This window comes from Hibiscus syriacus, unplaced genomic scaffold (genome assembly GCF_006381635.1).
Source record: "Hibiscus syriacus cultivar Baekdansim isolate YM2019G1 unplaced genomic scaffold, ASM638163v2 tig00111095_pilon, whole genome shotgun sequence".
Classification (NCBI taxonomy): domain Eukaryota; kingdom Viridiplantae; phylum Streptophyta; class Magnoliopsida; order Malvales; family Malvaceae; genus Hibiscus; species Hibiscus syriacus.
Window position 1 is genome coordinate 8,420,167 of NW_024062980.1, and position 21,682 is coordinate 8,441,848.

General features: G+C 34.7%; 1 protein-coding gene and 1 pseudogene across 1 annotated transcript; one reads left to right on the top strand and one right to left on the bottom strand.

Annotated features, from left to right (window-relative positions):
• The first annotated feature begins 775 nt into the window (after positions 1–775).
• Positions 776–4,243, top strand: LOC120152708 (annotated as a pseudogene).
• A 13,141-nt stretch (positions 4,244–17,384) lies between these two features.
• LOC120152689 (BTB/POZ domain-containing protein At1g21780-like) lies at positions 17,385–19,759 on the bottom strand. Its single transcript, XM_039164862.1, has 4 exons — positions 19,535–19,759; positions 19,306–19,451; positions 18,364–18,479; positions 17,385–18,246 (listed from the first exon to the last, which is right to left on the bottom strand). The coding sequence occupies exons 1-4, from the start codon at positions 19,645–19,647 to the stop codon at positions 17,641–17,643; spliced, it is 981 nt and encodes a 326-aa protein (XP_039020793.1). The 5' UTR covers positions 19,648–19,759; the 3' UTR covers positions 17,385–17,640.
• Positions 19,760–21,682: the final 1,923 nt, after the last annotated feature.

Genomic DNA, 21,682 nt, shown 5'->3' on the forward strand with positions numbered 1-21,682 from the left:
TTATAAAACACGATCTAAAATGTTATAAACAAAATAATATTTTTAGGTTACGTACAACCTAAAATATTATAAAAATATATCATTTTCCGTTGTAATCTAAAAAATTACAAAAAAATATTTGCGCTCTAAAAAAATAAAAATAAATAAATATTTTAAATTACATGGAACTTCAAATATTATATTATTTATAATACTTTAAACCTTAATTTTCTTTAATCTTATATTAAGTGGTTATATCATAAAATCACTTTAATTTTATCCACAAAGGAGGTAGATAAAGATATCTCACACAATCCGAGGTGGCAAATAGAAGAGATATCAATAGTAACCGATAATAATAATGTAATAGGTAAATTTGTAATGTTACCGGTATAAATATATCGGTTTACTTCAAAAATAGGTTAATATAAACGTTACCTATTACATTATATAATAGCTACCTAATATATTATTGTACTTGATAATATTTCCGGTTAAATGTTTATTTTATTATATAAGCGCTACCTAATATGTTATTACACTTGATAATATTTCCGGTTAAATGATATAACATTACCAGTCAAAATTTTAACCGGTCACTTGTTTAACTGGTCACTTGTTTAACCAATCACATTATTTTTTAGCCGTTTTTAACCGCCGTACAGTAAAACTACCCGAAATAAAAATAGTTGTTGTGGAAACCCGATATGCCACGTGTAACACACTGATACCCACGTGGCATACCTTGGAAGGGCTGCCAAGATCATGCGCATCATCGACCTCTTATCCAACAAAATCCCATTTTGTTTCCTGGTTTAGAGACTCCTCTCAAAACTCTCGTTCTTCCCTCTTCCGCCAAACGGCTTACTGAAACATTTTCTTCCCTTTTGAAACGCTATGACCGCCATAGCTACTGCTGCTTCTTTGTCTTTTCCAATCTCTATACGAAGGTCATGCAATATTACTTCTTCTAAAAAGGTACTTTTTTCTGCGTTTTTATGGGATTAGTTTATCTGGGTAGTTGTTGAATTTTCAATATAATCTCATTTGTTTTGTTATTTTGAGTTTTTCCCCTATTGCAAGCCTTGAAATTTTGGTTTTATAATCTGTTTTTAAGCTTAACTTATCTGGGTTAATCCCAAATTTTACTAAAGTTGTATGATCCTTGTAGTTTTATTTTAGGCACTTTCATGCTCTAGTGGGCGATGAACTTAGGGAAAGTAAATGTATAAGATTTCCAGTAAATTTATTCAGTAAATTCCTTAGCTTCTCAACTCAAATGAGCTTATTGATTTGTTAAGCCTTTAGCTGTTTCAACATTTGTAAACTTTGTTCTTTGTTAATTAGCAGAAAGTCCTAAATCAGTTTATCTATGGCTAATATTTCGAGGTTGATGCAGTTTCAGGGCATTAAAAAGGGGTTTAGGGTTTATCCTGTGTTTGGCGAGGAAACTAGCTTGGGAGTTAAGAAGAGTCAGTGGGGCACTCTCTTTGATGTTGAGGATCCAAGGTCTAAAGTTCCCCAATGTAAAGGGAAGTTCTTAGATGTATATCAGGCACTGGAAGTAGCCAGATACGATATTCAGTACTGTGATTGGCGGGCTCGACAAGATCTGCTCACAATCATGCTTCTTCATGAGAAGGTTTTCGATCTCAATATGATATTTTTCTTCAATATCAAGTGTTATTGTTTACAAAATAATTTCTTAGATTAAATGAGTTTTTGTTTGTTTTGTTATGGTTTAGGTAGTGGAAGTTTTTAATCCTCTGGCTCGTGAATACAAGCCTATCGGCACCATGAAAAAAGAGCTTGCGGAATTGCAAGGAGAACTAGCACAAGCTCACAAACAGGTAGATGAAATCAGCAGTTAATGAATCTGCGATTCATATAATTTCACTACGACTCGTATGCACCGGCAAGATATTTAAATTGGTTCAATGACAATGCTCCTCTTCTCTTTTCCCAACAAAATAATCGGAGTTTGGCTTGAATAAATACAATGGTTATCTAGTATAACTGACAAAGAAATAATCAATAGAGTTTTCTATTTTGGTATTAGCCAATTTGATTCTGATCTGGGAGAAAAAACAGGTACATATATCCGAAGCAAGGGTTGCTACTGCTTTGGATAAATTAGCTTACATGGAGGAATTAGTTAACGAAGCTGTTAGGAGATAGAACAGCATCAGCGTCCAATGTAGCATCCTCTTCTAGTACATCAACACAATCTACAGATACTGTGAAGAAGATGCCCCAGAAAAGCTTGGATGTGTCAGGTCCGGTTCAACCATATCATCCTCGCTTGAAGAATTTTTGGTATCCTATTGCTTTCTCCACTGATCTGAAGGATGACACTATGGTAAGCTATATTCCGAACTATAATATTGCTTATCACCCAACTCCACAAAATATTGGTATTCTCATTCTACAATAGGATGATTGGCATTATTTCTTCATAGATCTTTGGCTTACTATCGCAATTCGGATAGCTGTCAGTTCTACGAGAATGTGTTCTTTGATGGGGTGTTGTTTTATTGTCCAGCTAGTTAACATGTGTCCTTTTATTGATGTATTTATTACTTCTCGTTCCAGATTCCGATCGAGTGCTTTGAAGAGCCATGGGTTCTTTTTCGTGGAAAAGATAGGAATCCGGGATGCTTCCAGAACACCTGTGCACATAGAGCATGTCCTCTTCACCTTGGTTCAGTTAATGAGGGTTGTATTCAATGTCCCTATCATGATTAGTATGAGTTTAGGTATTTTACGTTTTAAAAGCGAGACAGATATCAATGAATGAGCACCATTTATATTCTTAGAATGACATTTGGTCCTTCATCATGTTCAACGAATAATTGTATATTAGTTCTTTAAACATTTGTTATGTATCAGGATGGGAATACACAGCAGATGGGAAATGCGAAAAAATGCCGTCTACGCGATTACTTAATGTGAAGATAAGATCATTGCCATGTCTTGAGCAAGAGGGAACAATCTGGATTTCGCCCGGCAGTGACCCTCCTACGGCAACACTTCCTTCCGTACTGCCTCCTTCTGGATTCAAAATTCATGCTGAGGTATGCTTTAAATGTTTTTACACACGATTGTAATTGCAAGAATCATAAGTAAGCGTCCACATTATCTCACATCATATGTTGATAAATGCCAGATTGTCATGGAGCTTCCGGTTGAACACAGGCTACTTTTGGATAACCTTTTGGATCTTGCTCATGCACCGTTTACTCACACTTCCACGTTTGCCATGGGATGGACTGTTCCAAGGTTTGTTTCTTGAATCAAATTGGCAAATGATTCATCTGTTGTATTTTAGTTTTGAAGCGGAATAGTCTCCATATTAATTTATGCACGCAACTAAATGGATAAATTAATAGAAGCCTGGACTTCCGAACATCTTGCTTGATGGAAAATTTAGAATTTCATTGCAATGCTTAGGAAAAGAGAACTTTAATAAGGATTAGATGTCCTGTAATTCTGAATGGTTTTGATCGGTGATTCCTCTAAATCTCTCGGTAGTAGTACAGATGGACAAGATGCTAATATTTAATAGTCCATATGATTTTGAATATATGATCGATCTGTGTAATCTGGACATTGCAGTTTGGTGAAGTTCTTGACGACTGCATCAGGTCTCCAAGGATACTGGGACCCTTACCCCATCGATATGGAATTTCGGCCACCTTGTATGGTGCTATTGACCATCGGGATATAAAAGCCAGGGAAACTGGAAGGACAAAGTACCAAGGAATGATCAACACACCTTCACCAGCTTCATGTTTGCATACCTTCATCAAGAGACTGTTATATAGAATGTCACTCGATTTTGCTCCCATGTTGGAGCACATTCCTTTTATGCATTATTTATGGAGGCATTTTGTAGAACAGGTAAAAAAATCTTTAATATCAACTTTCCTCTGTATTATCATTCACAGGTTTTTGAATATCAGATATCTGTCGAACGTGCTTATCACTAATATTTCGTCCTGCTTTATATTAATGATCGATACAGGTCTTGAATGAGGACCTGCGACTTGTAATCGGCCAGCAAGAACGCATGATTAACGGGGCAAACATCTGGAATTTGCCAGTCAGTTATGATAAGCTAGGAGTGAGGTACAGATTATGGAGAAAAGCTGTTGAACAGGGAGCTAAACAATTACCCTTCAGCAAACCGATGTAAATTCCAACTCTAGCAACCCTCATCATCCCTTCACGCGTTCTCTGGACTAACTCTAGACACTGTCGAGCATGATCAGTAAGCTATCTACAAAAATGGAAGATACATTTTTTAAGATTGGCGTTGGCACAGGAGGAGAAGGAAGAAGATTCAGCAGAAACTGTATTAATCCCACACAGATGCAAGTTGGTCTCTACATACATGCCTTTATATAACAATGGAGACGGTACATGTTATGGTCGGAGAAGAAGAAGAACGTCGAGGAGAGAAGGATTTGGGAATGAACGAGAGAGGGGAAGAATTGGGAATGGATGCGCGAGGGTTAGGGATTGAAGCAAATAACCATTCTGTTAGTATTTAGTTATTTTAAACGCCAGCTGGTATTTTGTTTGACTTACGTACTACATTGTAACTAAATAAAATACCTGCTTATAGTCATCTTTTGCTTATGAAATGAATGATGAAGAATTTCTTTCTGTAACCTCTTCTTCTTTCTTCTAAAACCTCTTTCTTCTTCGATTTTACTTCTTCATTTACTAAATCCGTAATAATTTGGTATCAGAGCTTCGGTTCTGGCAAAATATTAGGCATGACAAAAAAAAATCAGTACATAGTTGAAGCTGATCTTTCAGGCCTGCAAAAATAAATGGAAGAGTTAACAGCGTTAGTAAAGCAAGGACAAGACGAGACTAATCCACCTAAATGGTGGGAAATGCAAGAAAACAGAATTACTGCATTAGAGTCAAGGATGGATACTAATCAAGGCTATGTTGAAAAGCTGTTAAAGATTCTAACTGACAGAATGGGTGAAAATGAACAACCTGCTGGGAAACAGGTACAAACTTCTAATCCTTCTAAAAATGGTGAAAAAAGTCCTGTGTTGGTGACTGTGGTGAATGACAATTCTAGATTCACGTATAAAACAGATGAGCCTGGGATAATAAAGACTAAACCTGATGCTTGTTTAACTTTTAAGAATGATTCTAGGCAGGAGACTCAAATGGGTGAAAATAATAAATCTAAATCTATTATGTTGGGTATGAAAGATGAGAAAAATGGTTTAAGGGGTTCATTTAGTACTTCAGGGATTATATGGCACAGGACTAAAATAGAACTGTCATTTTTTGAAGGAATTAATCCTAGAGGATGGATTTAGAAATGTTTGAAATATTTCTCTATTTGTGGTCTGTTGAGCAAAGAGTAAAAGTAGTTACTATGTATTTAACTGGTAAGGCTGAAATATGGTTTGATAGTTATAAAATGCAAAAGCACCATGTAATATGACATGAATTTGAAGTTGATCTATGTCACAGATTCAGTGACAGATCTTTCTTTGATATTGTAGAAGAGTTCACTAAGTTGACTCAAAAGGGGACTGTGAAGGATTATCAAGAAAGATTTGAGGAGTTACAACCTCATATGCTCTTGTAGAATCCTACTTTAACTGAGGATTTTTTTGTGCACTTTTTATTAGTGAACTCATAGATGATATTAAGCATAGGGTCAAGGCTTTAGATCCAAAAAATTTGTCTGAAGCATGTAAACAAGCTAAGCTCTATGAAATGTCTGTTGAGTTTGAAAACAGAAGGTTGAGGCCTTCTTTTAAAACCTCACCCTACTCAAAACCTATTATTGTTTCTAAATCATCTTCACTGCCAGCAAATACAAAACCTATAACAATATCAAATCCTAAGCTGAGTCTTATTAACTACAGAAGGCAGAATAATCTCTGCTTTAAATGTGGGGAAAAATACCTTCCAGGACAACAATGTAAAAACAAACAACTGAACATGATTACTGAGGAAATTGATACTCCTACAGTGGAATTTTCTCCTACAGATTCAAATCAGTCTCCACAAACAGAAAAAGAAAAACTAGAAATCTCTATGAATGCTATAATTGGTTCTATTGGTCATACTAAATTGAGAATACAGGATTATTGAAAACATTTTGATGTTTCGATATAACAAATTAAGTTTAAATGAATTTTAAGATTTTCCAAATGATTTTCTAAGAATATTTGATTTAAATAATCGAATATCAAATTATTACTCCAAGTCTTTCAAGATCATTTTCAAACCTTACTAAAAGTGCAAAATTGTGTTTTATACTTAAACTATTTTTGAAACAAAATTCACAAAGTATTTTGAACCAAAATCAAGCCAAAAATCAAATTTTCAAAGTGATGCACCGATGCTCCAATCCATGCATCGATGCACCATGAATTAAAATGAACATCGAATGCATTTTATGCATCGATGCACATACCATGCATCGATGCCCTCAGTGCATTTGATGCATCGATGCACTCTGACTATTTTGAAACATCGAATGCATTTTATACATCGATGCACTCTTAGTGCACCGATGCACTAAGGGTCCAACGGTCAAAATATTTGAATTTTACACCAATGCACCGATGCACCATGGGTATGCATCGATGCACTGACGCTCCCAACTGCTTTAATTAATTGTTTTCACACTTAAACGGCTCTATTGAATCCACTAAGCATCCCCAACGTTCAGAATCATTTGAAAGAGTATTTAAACAAGTCTAGAAGCCATTTATCAATAACAAGAAAGAAGAAATCATATAGAAACAAAAGAGAAAGCATCAAACATCAAATTTGTGTAATTCAAGCCAAATTTCCTTTCAATATTCATTTTGCTTTCAAGAACACATTTTGTGCTCAATTGTATTTATCTTTGAGTGTTCTTATCTTGTTTTAGAATTGTGCAAACAATCTACCTTGTGAGGTTTTCCTTGTAAGTTTGCGAATTTGTGTATTTCTCTTTGAAAAAGAGTGTAATCAAGAATTGGGGTATAATTCTTGAGGGTGTTGTAAGGTTATCTCTTTGGCCTCAAAAGAAAGAACAAATTAGTGAATTTGTTGGAAAATCCTTAGTGTGGATAGCTAAGGTAGTGAACGTAGACTTTGATTGAGAAAGTCGAACCACTATAAATCGTTGTGCAAATCTTTTCAATTTTCTGTAAAAGCTTCCACCAAAATTTTAATTACCAATTCACCTCTCTTGGCCGATTTCATCGATCAATTAACTCAACAATTGGTATCAGAGCCTCACTTATTTGAAGTTTTAATCGCCTCTTGAGTCGATTCGGGAAGAGTTACATCGATAATCAAGTCATCAATGGCCTCCACTTCAAACGTCGACTCCGGTCTCGATTCGATGCCCGTCAACAAGCCTCTTTTCTTCAATGGTGCTAACTATGCCTATTGAAAGAATAGGATGATGTATTTCATTCAAGCAAGTGACATGAGAGCATGGAATATTGTAGAAGACGGATATATCAAGCCTCTCACTCATCCAAGATTGTGGAGTGAAGGAGAGACAAGAATGTTCCAGCTCAACTCCAAAGCCATCCATATCATATTTTGTGCTCTTGGACCAGATGAATACGAAAGAGTTTCATCTTGTACAACCGCCAAAGAAATATGGGATAAACTACAAGTCACTCATGAAGGCACCGACGAGGTAAAAGAATATAAAATTAGTCTTCTAACACATAGCTATGAAAATTTCAGGATGAAACCAAATGAAGATATCAAAGCTATGACAGATAGATTCTCAACAATTGTCAATGGTCTCAAATCATATGGAGAGATCATTCCAAACGAAAAGCTTGTGAGGAAGTTAGTTTACTCACTTCCAAAATCATGGCAATCCAAGAAGACGACAATCATCGAGGCTAAGAACCTAAAATCCTTAACTCTTGAAGAGCTAATTGGTTCCCTCCTCACTCATGAAATGATGCTTGAAGATGAGGTGGATCTCGATAAGATTGATGAGACACCAAAGGAGAAGGAGAAGAAGAAAAACATTGGAGTTACTCTCAAATCCACAAAAGATGAGAGTGATTCAGATGAAGATGACGATGACGATGATGAGGAAATGGCATCGTTTGCCAAACGGTTCAGAAAAATGATGAGACCTTACCGAGGAAGAAAACTCAAATGAAATGAAGGCCTCAAAAATGAACCAAAAGAGAAGGACCCTATCATTTGCTATGAATGCAAAAAGCCAAGGTATGTCAAATATGATTGCCCACAATTGAAGAAGAAGGGTCAATCAAAGAGTAAGCACAAGGCTCACGTGGCTACATGGAGTGATGAAGAAGGTTCTGATGAAGAGGAACAAGAAGTAGCAAACTTGTGCTTAATGGCATTCGGGGAAGATTCTAAGGTAACCTCTAACTCATCTGAATTAGATGATTTATCTTATGTTGAGTTATTAGAGGAATATAATGGGTTGGCTTCGGATTATGAGAAATTGTTTTTACAATATAAAAATGATGTCTTAAAATTGAAAAATGAAAATAAGCTCATATCCAAGACCAACAATGATTTTGAAAGTAAAATTAAAGATTTGCAAATCAAACTAGAAGAGTTTGAAAAGAAAAATTTGGATTTGCAAAATTTACTTTCAAAGGTCAATGATGATCATCAAAAGAAAATTGATGATCTTAAAGCTTCTTTTGATAAAGTTGGAACAAAACGTTTTGAAAAAAGGAGAAAAATCAAAATCCAACTTTGTTAGAAAAAGTTTTAAAAACTACAATCATAGAGGTCCCCGAAGAACCTCTAATGGAAAAATCGTTAGAAGTATATGGGTTCCTAAAGGACTCATTACTACTAAAGATAAATATATCCTACACAAATGGATACCTAAGGGGACTAGGATTTTGGAAACTAATAATATGGACCCAAAAGAATTTGGGTACAAAAAATTAGAAATTAATCTATGTTTGTAGGAAAAGGAGCATTGCTACAAGGCACGGGAATCAAATTCAAACTCATGGTACCTTGATAGTGGATGCTCAAGACACATGACCGGGGACAAAAGCCGGTTCATAGAGCTTAACGCCAAAAATGGAGGAGAAGTGACTTTTGGTGATAATTCAAAAGGTCACATTGAAGGTATAGGTACAATAGGTAATACCTCTTCAATACAAATTAAGAATGTTTTATATGTGAATGGATTAAAGCATAATCTCTTGAGTATTAGTCAATTATGTGATAAAGGATTTAATGTCATGTTTGTAACTAATGGTTGTAAAGTTATTGACATTGCATCTAATCAAATTATGCTTGTTGGTCATAGAATAGGAAACATATACATGGTGCATTTAGACTCTATTGATATGACTAATTTATGCCTAGTTGCTAAGGATGAGCATGATAGTTGGTTATGGCATAGGAGACTAGGACATGCTAGTATGAGTGTTTTGCAACGGCTAATTCAAGGAAATTTAGTTCGAGGGTTGCCTAAGCTTAAATTTGATAATGATAAAATATGTGATGCTTGTGCTAAAGGAAAACAAAAGTGAATTTCTTTTAAATCCATTAATGATGTATCAACTAGTAGAGTATTACAATTGATCCATATAGATCTTTTTGGGCCAACTAGGACTACTAGCTTGGGTGGAAAACAATATGCATTTGTCTTGGTAGATGACTATTCTAGATATACTTGGGTTCTATTCTTAATTACTAAAGATGAAGCATTAGAAAAATTCACCACGTTTTTAAAAGTAATCCAAAATGAAAAAGGTTACTCTATAACTAGTGTTAGGAGTGATCATGGAACTGAATTTGAAAATCTTGGATTTACTGATTTTTGTAATTCCAATGGTATTAGCCATAATTTTTCAGCACCTAGAACCCCTCAACAAAATGGAGTTGTTGAGAGGAAAAATCGAACTTTAGAAGAAATGGCTAGAACCATGGTTTGTGAAAACAATTTGCCAAAATATTTTTGGGCGGAAGCCACAAATACCGCTTGTTATGTTGTAAATCGAGTAATGATTAGGCCAATCTTAAAGAAAACTCCATATGAAATTTTCAAAAATAAAAAACCTAACATTAGCTATGTTCATCCTTTTGGATGTAAATGTTTTGTTTTAAACAATGGTAAAGACAATCTTGACAAATTTGATGCTAAAAGTGATGAAGGAATTTTTCTGGATTATTCCTTAAATTCTAAAGCTTATCAAGTATTTAATAAAAGAACTTTAGTTGTAGAAGAGTCTATACATGTTGTTTTCGATGATAATCCCCTTCCAGGGAAGGATTCTTGTTTGAATGATGATGTAGGTATTATAAATATAAATGAAGTTGAACATGACGTTGGAGAACCATCATCAAAGGAAGAAACGAAAGATGAGGAAACTCAAGATCCTCTCTAGAATCCAACCATTGAAGAAAGGGAAGTATCTTACCCAAGAGAGTACAACTATGTCAAGGATGGTGAGATTATAGGTGATCCATCCAAAGGGGTAACAACTCGATCTTCTCTTAGAAATATTTATAATTATGTTGCATTTATCTCATGCATAGAGCCAAAGAATATTAAAGAAGTATTAAAAGATGAACATTGGATTATGGCAATGCAAGAAGAGTTAAATCAATTTGAGAGAAGTAAAGTATGTACATTAGTTGAAAGGCCTAGTAATAAATCTACTATAGGTACTAGATGGGTGTTTAGGAATAAGCTTGATGAAAGTGGTAATATAGTGAGAAACAAGGCTAGACTTGTTGCTCAAGGCTATACTCAAGAAGAGGGCATAGATTATGATCTCGTAGCTAGGATGGAAGCAATTAGAATGTTATTAGCATTTGCATGTTTTCATGAATTTAAATTATATCAAATGGATGTTAAAAGTGCATTTTTAAATGGTTTTATAAAGGAAGAAGTGTATGTGGAACAACCTCCTGGTTTTGAAGATTTAAAATTTCCAAATCATGTTCTTAAATTGACAAAAATGCTTTATGGTTTAAAAAAAGCTCCTATAGCTTGGTATGAAAGATTGTCAAACTTTTTAATTGAAAAAGGTTTTTAAAAAGGGAAGGTTGACACTACATTGTTTTTAAAACATAAAGGTAAAGATTTATTAGTAGTTCAAATTTATGTTGATGATATAATATTTGGTTCTACTAATGATGTTCTTTGCCAAGAATTTTCTAAGCTAATGCAAAGTGAATTCAAGATGAGCATGATGGGGGAGCTCTCATTTTTCTTGGGACTCCAAATCAAGCAAAGAAAAGATGGCATCTTCATCAATCAATCTAAGTACATCAAAGATATGCTCAAGAAGTTTGGACTGGAAAATGGGAAACCTCATGACACTCCAATGAGCTCATCAACAAAGCTTGACATAGATGAAGGAGGTAAATGTGTGGATGTTAAATTATATAGGTCAATTATTTGTTCTTTGCTTTATCTAACTGCAAGTAGACCGGACATTATGTTTAGTGTTTGCTTATGTGCTAGATTTCAATCATGCCCTAAGGAATCACATTTACTAGCTGTTAAGAGAATCTTTAGATACCTTAAGGACACTCCTAGTTTAGGACTTTGGTATCCTAGAGACTCTACCTTTAACTTGCATGTCTTTTCTGATGCGGATTATGGATGATGCAAATTAGATAGGAAAAACACCTCCGGTACTTTCCAATTCCTTGGAAATATGTTGATTTCTTGGTTTCCAAAGAAACAAAATTGTGTAGCATTATCTACCACTGAAGCATAATACATTTCAGCTGGTAGTTGTTGTGCACAAGTTTTATGGATGAAACAATAACTTTTTGACTATGGAATTGAAGTAAGTACAATTCGTATCAAGTGTGACAATACTAGTGCTATTTGTCTCACTAAAAATCTCATCCAACACTCTAGAACTAAGCATATTGAAATTAGACATCACTTCATTAGAGACCATGTCGCTAAGGAAGATGTAGTTCTAGAATTTGTTGATACTTTGCACCAATTAGCGGATATCTTTACAAAACCTTTAGACAACGAAAGATTTTGGACACTTAGGAGAGAATTAGGTTTAACTGACCTATCTTCACTTAGTGTTTAAAATAATTTTAGCACTTTTAAGAATAAATGAAAAATGCTTATAATGATAATTTTTTATTGCATTCTTTGCTAATAGTTAGGGGGAGTTTATGTTGCTTGATGAAAATTAATTTTATGTTCAAAAGTAGTTTAAGGATTAATTTGACTGATTGAACATGATTAATTTTCAATATATGAGTTGCCAATACCACTAGAGCTAATTAATTTAGCATTTTGAGTGTTTAAAACAAATTTTTTGCTTCATGCATCGATACACCTAACAGTGCATCGATGCATCCTTGAATGTGCATCGATACACCATGAAGGTGCACCGATGTACGCCTTGAATGTGTATCGATGCACAAGGCCATGCATCGATGCATCCGTCGGGTTTTTGGTTAAAAACCTTGATTTTCCTTCATTATCTCAAAACCCTTCTCTCTCTTCATACAACCGCTTGTCCCCTTCTCTCTCTTAACTCTCTATTTATCTCAAATCAACAAAAATTTATCGGAATCTTCGAGATTTTCAACTTTTTATCCTGCTACTATCATTAAAACGTGCAACACAACATCTCATTCCTCTCAAATCCAAAATTTTCAATGTATTTTTATAAAAACCTCTATTTTATCATATTGTAATCTTAGGACTAGTTTTAATTAGTTCTAGGATGAACATTTTATCAGGCATTGATTGTTTAATGATTACAAACTAGAATTTACAACCAATTTCATCAAAAACTCACAAATTTTCAAAGAAATTTTTAAATTTTTGAAATAAAAAAAATCAAAATTTGAATTTAATTTTTAAATTTGATGTTTTTGATTTATTATGTTGTTTTCATGAAAACTATAAATATTTTGGTTTTACGAAAATAATTTTCAAATAGTTTTTCAAAACCTTGTCCATTAGGATTCAGTCTAGAGAACCTTGAATTATTGCGGACTCAATTGAGTTTTGGGATTGATTAAATTGCATACATGTGTTTAAATTTGCAGGTTATATTTCTTATTTCGATTCCTAAACCATGTCTAATCCCAAATGCCCTAGAACTTCTTCGAGTCGTTCTCGTTCAAACCAACCTCCTAATCCCGTTCCTCATCCTCCTAATAGCCTATTAGGATCTTGTTTTAACATGCCTGAGCATCGTAGAGATGAATTGTACTCTAGGTATAGAAATTCTTTCCAAACTTATAGAATCTGTGAATAGTGTATTCCTTCTCTTCAAGCCATGATAGATATGGACTTTGAATACCTTCCGATTCTTAAAACTTGTAAGTTTGATAAATTGTTTCATCTCAAACCTATCGTCTAGCAACAATTGGTCCGCATTTTCTATTACAACGCGGTGTGTATTCAAAACGAAACTCAATGTGGAACTATAGCCATTAGATCCTATCTTTTAGGCCAATATATTAATATTGACCCTGAGACTATAGCTTTCTGATTCGGGTTAGATGATAGTGGGATATATAATGAGAGTGAAAATATGGAATATACATATGTTCCAAACTCCAGTGTTAGTACTCTACGATCTCATCACGATCGTTTTCTCCATTTGATGATCTCTTGGTGGTTTAGACCATCCGGAGGTAGGTACTCCACACTTCGTGTTAGGGATTTATGGTGGATGTATTGTATTCAAAATAAGATCAAAATAACCCTCACATTATATTCAGTCAACTAGTGGACATCATAAACATTGTTCCTTCAAAACATGTTGAAACATTGATTTATGGATGTCTTCTTAGTAACCTCTTTATCAAACTTGGTCTAAATATCTCTCTCGACAATCCTATCCCTCTCCAAAATCAAATCAATCTTACTTCCTTGAAGAAAGCGGATTGGAAACAAGACGAGGAAATCAGTCTTTGGGTCTATCGACCCGGTAAGCAAACTCCGTGAGCTAGTTCTTCACGAGCTGCTCCTAGCTCTTCCTGTGCTCCTCCTCCGGCACCGGCTGCTGACGATAATCCTGAGTTTCAACAGCTTATGCAAGATATCGACGATCACGTACCAGACGATGAGCCTGCACCGGAACCAGCACGATAAGAAGATCAAATGCCAACATATTTTCGATCTTTCTTGGAGTCGTTTGATATGAGGTTTACTTCCATGGAGTCTCAGATTACTGAGTTTCAGCGGGAGATGCATTATGGACGCGCTCACTCTTGAAGTCCAAGCTCATTATCCTCCTCCTCCCGACCCTCCGATGGATTAGACATTTTCTCCATGCTTTCTTTGTTATTTCAAACTTGGATTGTTTTGATGTTTCTGGATTGTTTGTTTTGGATTGTTAGATGCTTGAATTTGTTATAATTTGGATGATTGGATTTTGAACTTTATATATATTTGGTTTGGGTTGAATTTTCATTATGAGCTTAATGTTTATTTTTGCATCATTTACATATTAGACATATATGACCAATTGTGCCATTTCACATTTGATTATGAATATTGATTATGGAACTAATGGCTAATCTCTCTTTTGATTGCGATCTTAGCAGCTTAAGCTACATTTACTTATAATCAATTGGCTATGATTTTCAAAACTTTTTTTCACAAAGTTTTAAAGTCTTTTTGATTTAACAAAAATGGGGAGAAGAGAAGTGTTATAGTATGGGGGAGTAATTTTTCAAAATTGATTTCAAAATTTTAGAAAATCTTAAAATAACACAAATGTTTTGTTATATCAAAAAAGGGGGAGTTTGTTGAAAACATTTTGATGTTTCGATATAACAAATTAAGTTTAAATGAATTTTAAGATTTTACAAATGATTTTCTAAGAATATTTGATTTAATTAATCGAATATCAAATTATTAATCCAAGTCTTTCAAGATCATTTTCAAACCTTACTAAAAGTGTAAAATTGTGTTTTATACTTAAACTATTTTTGAAACAATATTCACAAAGTATTTTGAACCAAAATCAAGCCAAAAATCAAATTTTCAAAGTGATGCACCGATGCACCAATCCATGCATCGATGCACCATGAATTAAAATGAACATCGAATGCATTTTATGCATCGATGCACATACCATGCATCGATGCACTCAGTGCATTTGATGCATCGATGCACAAGCCATGCATCGATGCACTCTGGCTATTTTGAAACATCGAATGCATTTTATGTATCGATGCACACTTAGTGCACCGATGCACTAAGGGTCCAACGGTCAAAATATTTGAATTTTACATCGATGCACCATGGCTATGCATCGATGCACTGACGCTCCCAACTGCTTTAATTAATTGTTTTCACACTTAAACGGCTCTATTGACTCCACTAAGCATCCCCAACGTTCAGAATCATTTGAAGGAGTATTTAAACAAGTCTAGAAGCCATTTATCAATAACAAGAAAGAAGAAATCATAGAGAAACAAGAGAGAAAGCATCAAACATCAAGTTTGTGCAATTCAAGCCAAATTTCCTTTTAATATTCATTTTGCTTTCAAGAACACAATTTGTGCTCAATTGTATTTATCTTTGAGTGTTCTTATCTTGTTTTAGAATTGTGCAAACAATCTACCTTGTGAGGTTTTCCTTGTAAGTTTGCGAATTTGTGTATTTCTCTTTGAAAAAGAGTGTGCTCAAGAATTGAGGTATAATTCTTGAGGGTGTTGTAAGGTTATCTCTTTGGCCTCAAAAGAAAGAACAAATTAGTGAATTTGTTGGAAAATCCTTAGTGTGGATAGCTAAGGTAGTGGACGTAGACTTTGATTGAGAAAGTCGAATCACTATAAATCGATGTGCAAATCTTTTCAATTTTCTGCAAAAGCTTCCACCAAAATTTTAATTACCAATTCACCCCCTCTTGGCCGATCCCATCGATCGATTAACTTAACAAGGGCAATATTCAAGCAAACCTTGAATATTCTAATTGATAGTGGCAGTACACAGTTTCTTGACCCCTAAATGGGTTGATGCTGGCATTCAGATTACTACCCCCTATCCTTTGGCCATCACTGTGGCTAATGGCGAACAACTATTCAGCACTGCTAGGTGCAATAAAGTAGAGTTGCAAATGCAATGACATACTTTTTTGCATGATTTTATATTGCTTAAATTAGGGGGAAGTGATATGGTTTTAGGAGTGGATTGGATGAAGTTATTTAGTCCAATATTAATGGACTTTAATAATGACTTTAAGTTTTGACCATGGAGGGCAGCAGATTTGTATTCAGGGACAGCAGCTCTCAACTGAACTGCACCAAATCTCAGGGGCTACATTACTTAAAATGAGTGCAGGGAATTCTGATCTTATGGGCCATATTGTCCTATTGACAATGACAGGGCATTCTTCTTCTATTCCTATTGAACTCCAACATGTACTGGATAAATACAACACAATTTTTGCTGAATCTGATGGTCTACCTCCCAAGAGGTCTCATGACCATGCAATTCCACTTGAACCTAATGACACACCTGTTAATTTAAGGCCTTACAGATTCCCTTATAATTAGAAGGCTGAGGTTGAAAAACAAATAGCTATTATACTCTCTTCTTCTATTATTCAATCTAGCAGGAGTCCCTTTGCCTCTCTCTACCTTCTTATTAAAAAGAAGGATGGCACTTGAAGATTTTGTGTGGATTATAGACAACTAAATAGTATGATTGTCAAGGATAAGTTTCTTATTAAAAATGGAAGATACATTTTTTAAGATTGGCGTTGGCACAGGAGGAGAAGCAAGAAGATTCAGCAGAAACTGTATTAATCCCACACAGATGCAAGTTGGTCTCTACATACATGCCTTTGTATAACAATGGAGACTGTACACTGCCTTTATAGTTTTTGTGTATCATTATTGTTTCTCTCTATCAGCAACCCGAACCGGAGAGCTGATAGGAAAATTTTGGCCTTAGAACATAGAAGCCAATGTTTTTAATTTCTTGCCCTGCTGTAAAGATCTTTGTCTTGTATTATATTAACTGATTTATAATTCAATTACCCAAAACAAGCTTTCTACACCCAAGGCTCAAAATATGAACTGATTTGGTTTTAGTTGCATTGCATTAGTTGGAAATGACATCACTGAGTAGAATATCGAATATGCATTCAAAACAATCATAGGCAAACGACGAGTGACATAGACAAATGAGCAAGAGCATGAACAGCGGTATTGGCAATATGCCAGACAGAATGAACCCGTATGTGAAGGTTGTTATGCAGCAATCAACAGACCTCATCGCAGCAACCGAAAGATCTCATCGAGATGAAATGGCGATTAACCAACTGGCCAACGGTATTAGCAGCGTCACTCTCCACGACATAAGCCTTATAAAAACGACAAACAGCTAAAGTGGGAAGTAAATCATACATTGTCAAACTGCACACGAAAGTACATACAGATGACACTGAAACAACCCAAGCTTACATTACTTAAATACAAATGAAGTTTTTGTATCAATTACTATACGGACCTACACACACATCAAGCTACCAGTTCCGGGCATGAAAATACCTTAACCATGCAGGCATATATATGGATATTTGAAAACAAAACATCGGATTTTATTAATATACAACAAACTATACCATCAGGACTCCCACATATTTGTCCGATCACCAGCAACCGAAAGGTAAAATAAAGACTCCAAAAGGAAAGTCATACCGGTTTCCAAACCGTCAACACTTCTTGAAACATATCCAGCATCAGTTCTCGGTCTGCCTGCCTGAAAAAGTAATTGATTTCTTCTCTAACATCATAAATCTTGGCAAAATCAAACAAGTACGTCATGCACCCTTTCTTCAGCTTGGTTAATTGGCAAAGCCAAGCCTCCTGCAGCCTCTTGAGGACATTCTGTGAGTTGATGTCTTCTAACAGGCTCTCCTCGCAAGCATCTTTTAAATCTACAATTTCATACTTATTTGCTGCCCCCAGTAATGCCAGCCGATGCTTCCAAAAGTCTTCTTGCTTTATCGTTCCATACAAGTAACTGAGAAGGGCCGAGCAGGATTCCAATGACATGTCCTCTATATGGATTGTGGATGACGCCTTTTCCTTAAGGTTGTGATGGAATATGATCTCGAAAACAGGTGAACTTGCAGATAAAATTGCCTTGTGTGCTCTTAGAGTACCATCGGAAGTCTGGATTGTAACATCTGAATGAAGATCTTCATCAAGCATGCGAGCAAGGCAGCGCAGGGTGCTTTGAGTTGACAGAGATTGCAATGTTCCATCAACGGGCCATATGGAAATGGATTCACCACCCTGGGTTTTGAAATGTAAAGGGTTAAGAAAACAAGAAATCTATCCGACATATGACAAGGGAACTTATTTAGTGACCCTGCTAGCAAACTACACTAATGAAAATCTAAAGGAGCTCACATTTATAGGGCAGATCCTTAGGTCCAGGAACTCAACATCAATGACGAAGCGCCCATTGAATGTAGAATCAACAGGCCAAAAAAAATCGTCAGATGTTCGCAGCTGTCTATCATGAACTGTGGAACCAAGTAGACAAATTAGTGTCAAGTGCATATTCTAAGAGCTGCTCAACAGACAAAACATGCATAAAAGCCCTATTGAGAAAGCAGTTTTGAAGTCCATTGAGAAAAGTTCAAGAGATCAAAGGCACTCATAATAAACATTACTTGTGACTACCCAAACAATCGTGATTACCCAATTCCAAAGTAAATTCTCTTGACAAGTATGGACACAACAAGATTTATGCCAGAATATGGACCCAATTTGAAAATTTAATAATAGATAGATCCAGAATTCCCTTCATTCTTGCATCAGTAGGTAACCAGCTACGACTTATCATATGCTTCTTCTTCCCCATTTTTCTCACACGGACAAGGTAAAAGTACTGTGCAAGAAAAGGCGAGTGCTTATTTTTTCCATCTCTTCAATCTAAACTAGAAATAAACACTGCTCAAAATCAAGAATCACGACCCCATTTCAAATATCAATTCCATTCTAAGAACACTATCTATGACAAAGAACTCCAAGAGACACACAAAAAAGAAAAACAATGTCAAATGTTTTAGATGATAAAACTCGAATTCGAAATCCCCAACTTGCTTTAAATATAGAACCAGAGATAATATATTGTGTTCAAAACTTCAAATTCAAAAAACCTCGTCCTTTTTCTCCGTCATTAATTCATCCAGCAACTTATCCATTGAATTTCCAAGCAAAACCCTTCACTTGATCTTCAGTTTCTACCTTTCTTCTAAACTTGAATCCACATTTAAAAGCCGCTGACCATCCATATAGACATACAAAAAAACCATAAGCCAAATAAACAAAAGCAGGGGGGCATACCTGGGGAGATATAGAGTCTACGATTAACACCAACATTAGAGATCCGAAGTATGAATTTAGCGTAAGGAGGCTGCTCCTTGGACACCCGAGACGCCTCAGGAAACAAACGAATATACAAATATCGATTCTTCTCTATAGACAAGTGCCTGTTTCATTGCCAGTCAAAATTTATCAAACAAAAATCAATTTCCAACAAATAAAAAAAATCTGGGTAATAGATGAAAAGTACCAATTCCAAAGACCGACCTTGAAAGGGTCGGATTTTTTGTAAGAACAAGGGCCGAAGTTGTCGATCTTCCATTGAGCTAATCTGGAGATCGTTTCAACCTTGGAATCACCCATTTTCCTTTCCTTTGCGTGTAGTTTGTATGAGTAACGGCGTCGCCGTAGAAGGAGATAAGACGTTTCTTTCACGCCCTCTTTCCCTTGCCAAAGTCGAATGCTTATCAGTTGATAAATGAACTTATACCTTTTATTCTACCTGTTTCACCTAGGGATTGGCATAGTGCGGGTTTCATCCAATTCGATCCGAAAATTTTATATTTTTCACCTAACTCAATTTGATCCAAAAAATATATACTCTTCACTCGACTTGAACTCAATCCGATCTTTTGATATAAAATTCGAATTCGATTCGACCTGACTTAAAATAATAATAAAATTATTTTTATTCAATAAAAATAGTGATTTAATTAAAAATAATAATATATAGATAGATATTATTATAATTATTCATAAATATATAAGATAAAATTATATTTTTTGGGTCGGGTCAGGTTGAGTCGGATATTTTTCACCCTAAATCCGAATCCAACCCGACTCAAATATCACCTTTAAAAAATCTAACCTTACTCGATCCGAACCCGATTTTTTTTTAAACCCAATCCGATCGGGTCGAAACCCGTCGGGTTCGGGTCCATGCCCATCCATAGTTTAACCTGTTGATTGTTAGCGTAAAATACGCCAGAGATCACTTAACTATGATCAAATGATTGTTGTAGTCACTAAATTTTCAAAGGTTATAAAATAGTCATTGCATTATCGAAGTTATTTGAGTTGACGAGCCCTATTTTACAACTCGAAGTTGACTAAAGAAATTTTTTAGTCAAGTTGAGTCGAATTGTTTAGTTTTTTTTTAAATTTAATTACAAATATTTATAATACAATGATATTATTTAATTTCAATTTAAATGATTTTTTATAACCATATACAACATATATATAAATATATATTCATATTTTTCATATGTTGTAACACCCATCCCCGTACATTTTTTCATACAAGAGATATCGATGTCACATCATTTTTTTAAATAGTTCCTCATTTGAAAACCCGTAACATTGTGTTTATCGAATTATTAAAAAATAATTTTTTTAATATAAAACAAAACATTGATTATAATATGTTACCAAGTTATACTTAATTAAAATTTAGAGCATTTTTAGTACTTAAATTACATGCCAAATAAGTTTCCCAAAATAAACTGGTTTGTCCTAATGTCACTGAGCAGCCAACCTTAATTGATGGTCACCTCTACTACAGCTGCACTCTTTACTCAGTTAATCTATGTCTTTACCTACTCGTGAAATAACACACGTTAAATATGTACTTATTGAGACATAATATTGTAAAGAAACAAATATGTATACTTAAGCATATCATGGTTATTTCAAACTAGTTCGTATCATCTATAAGGATTTGACAAGTCCCTATTATTGAAATCAAACTTCTTTCATACTATTATCATAAACATCCTTAGTAGGTTTAACATACATTTATTTCTTGTACATATTTTTTTTCATTTTTCTTTAGTAATTATTCGTTAATCTTAGTTGTGGCATCCTTTCATACCTTAATGCATCATTTCATGCGTTTTAGTTATGGTATCCTTTCATGCCTTAATGCATCATTTAATGTATTTCAGTTATGGCATCCGTTAAACCAGATTTTTCTTTCCTACAATCATCGAAATTATTCTTGGTAATCCCAACATATATATCCTTCTATATATTTTTCCCAATTATTCTTTATTTGTCCTATGTACGTTAAATGATAAAGTATTGTACATGTATTGCACCAAAGTGTCAAATGGTACTTTATCTTTTATAATTATCATGAGTGACACCTTATATACCATTAATATACCGCTATGTATTTTCATTTGTGGCATCCTTTCATGTCAATTATGCATTGTCATATATTTTCATTTATGACATCCTTTCTTGCCAATTATGCATTGTTCTTCATCTAACTTGTATCAGTGGTACCTTTCTGCCAAAATGCATTGTTAGGCATTAGTCTTTTATCGTAAAGGTATTTAACCTTTCTTCTAATTTGCGTTATTAGCATTTTTCTGCCAAATGCACAACTGGCATT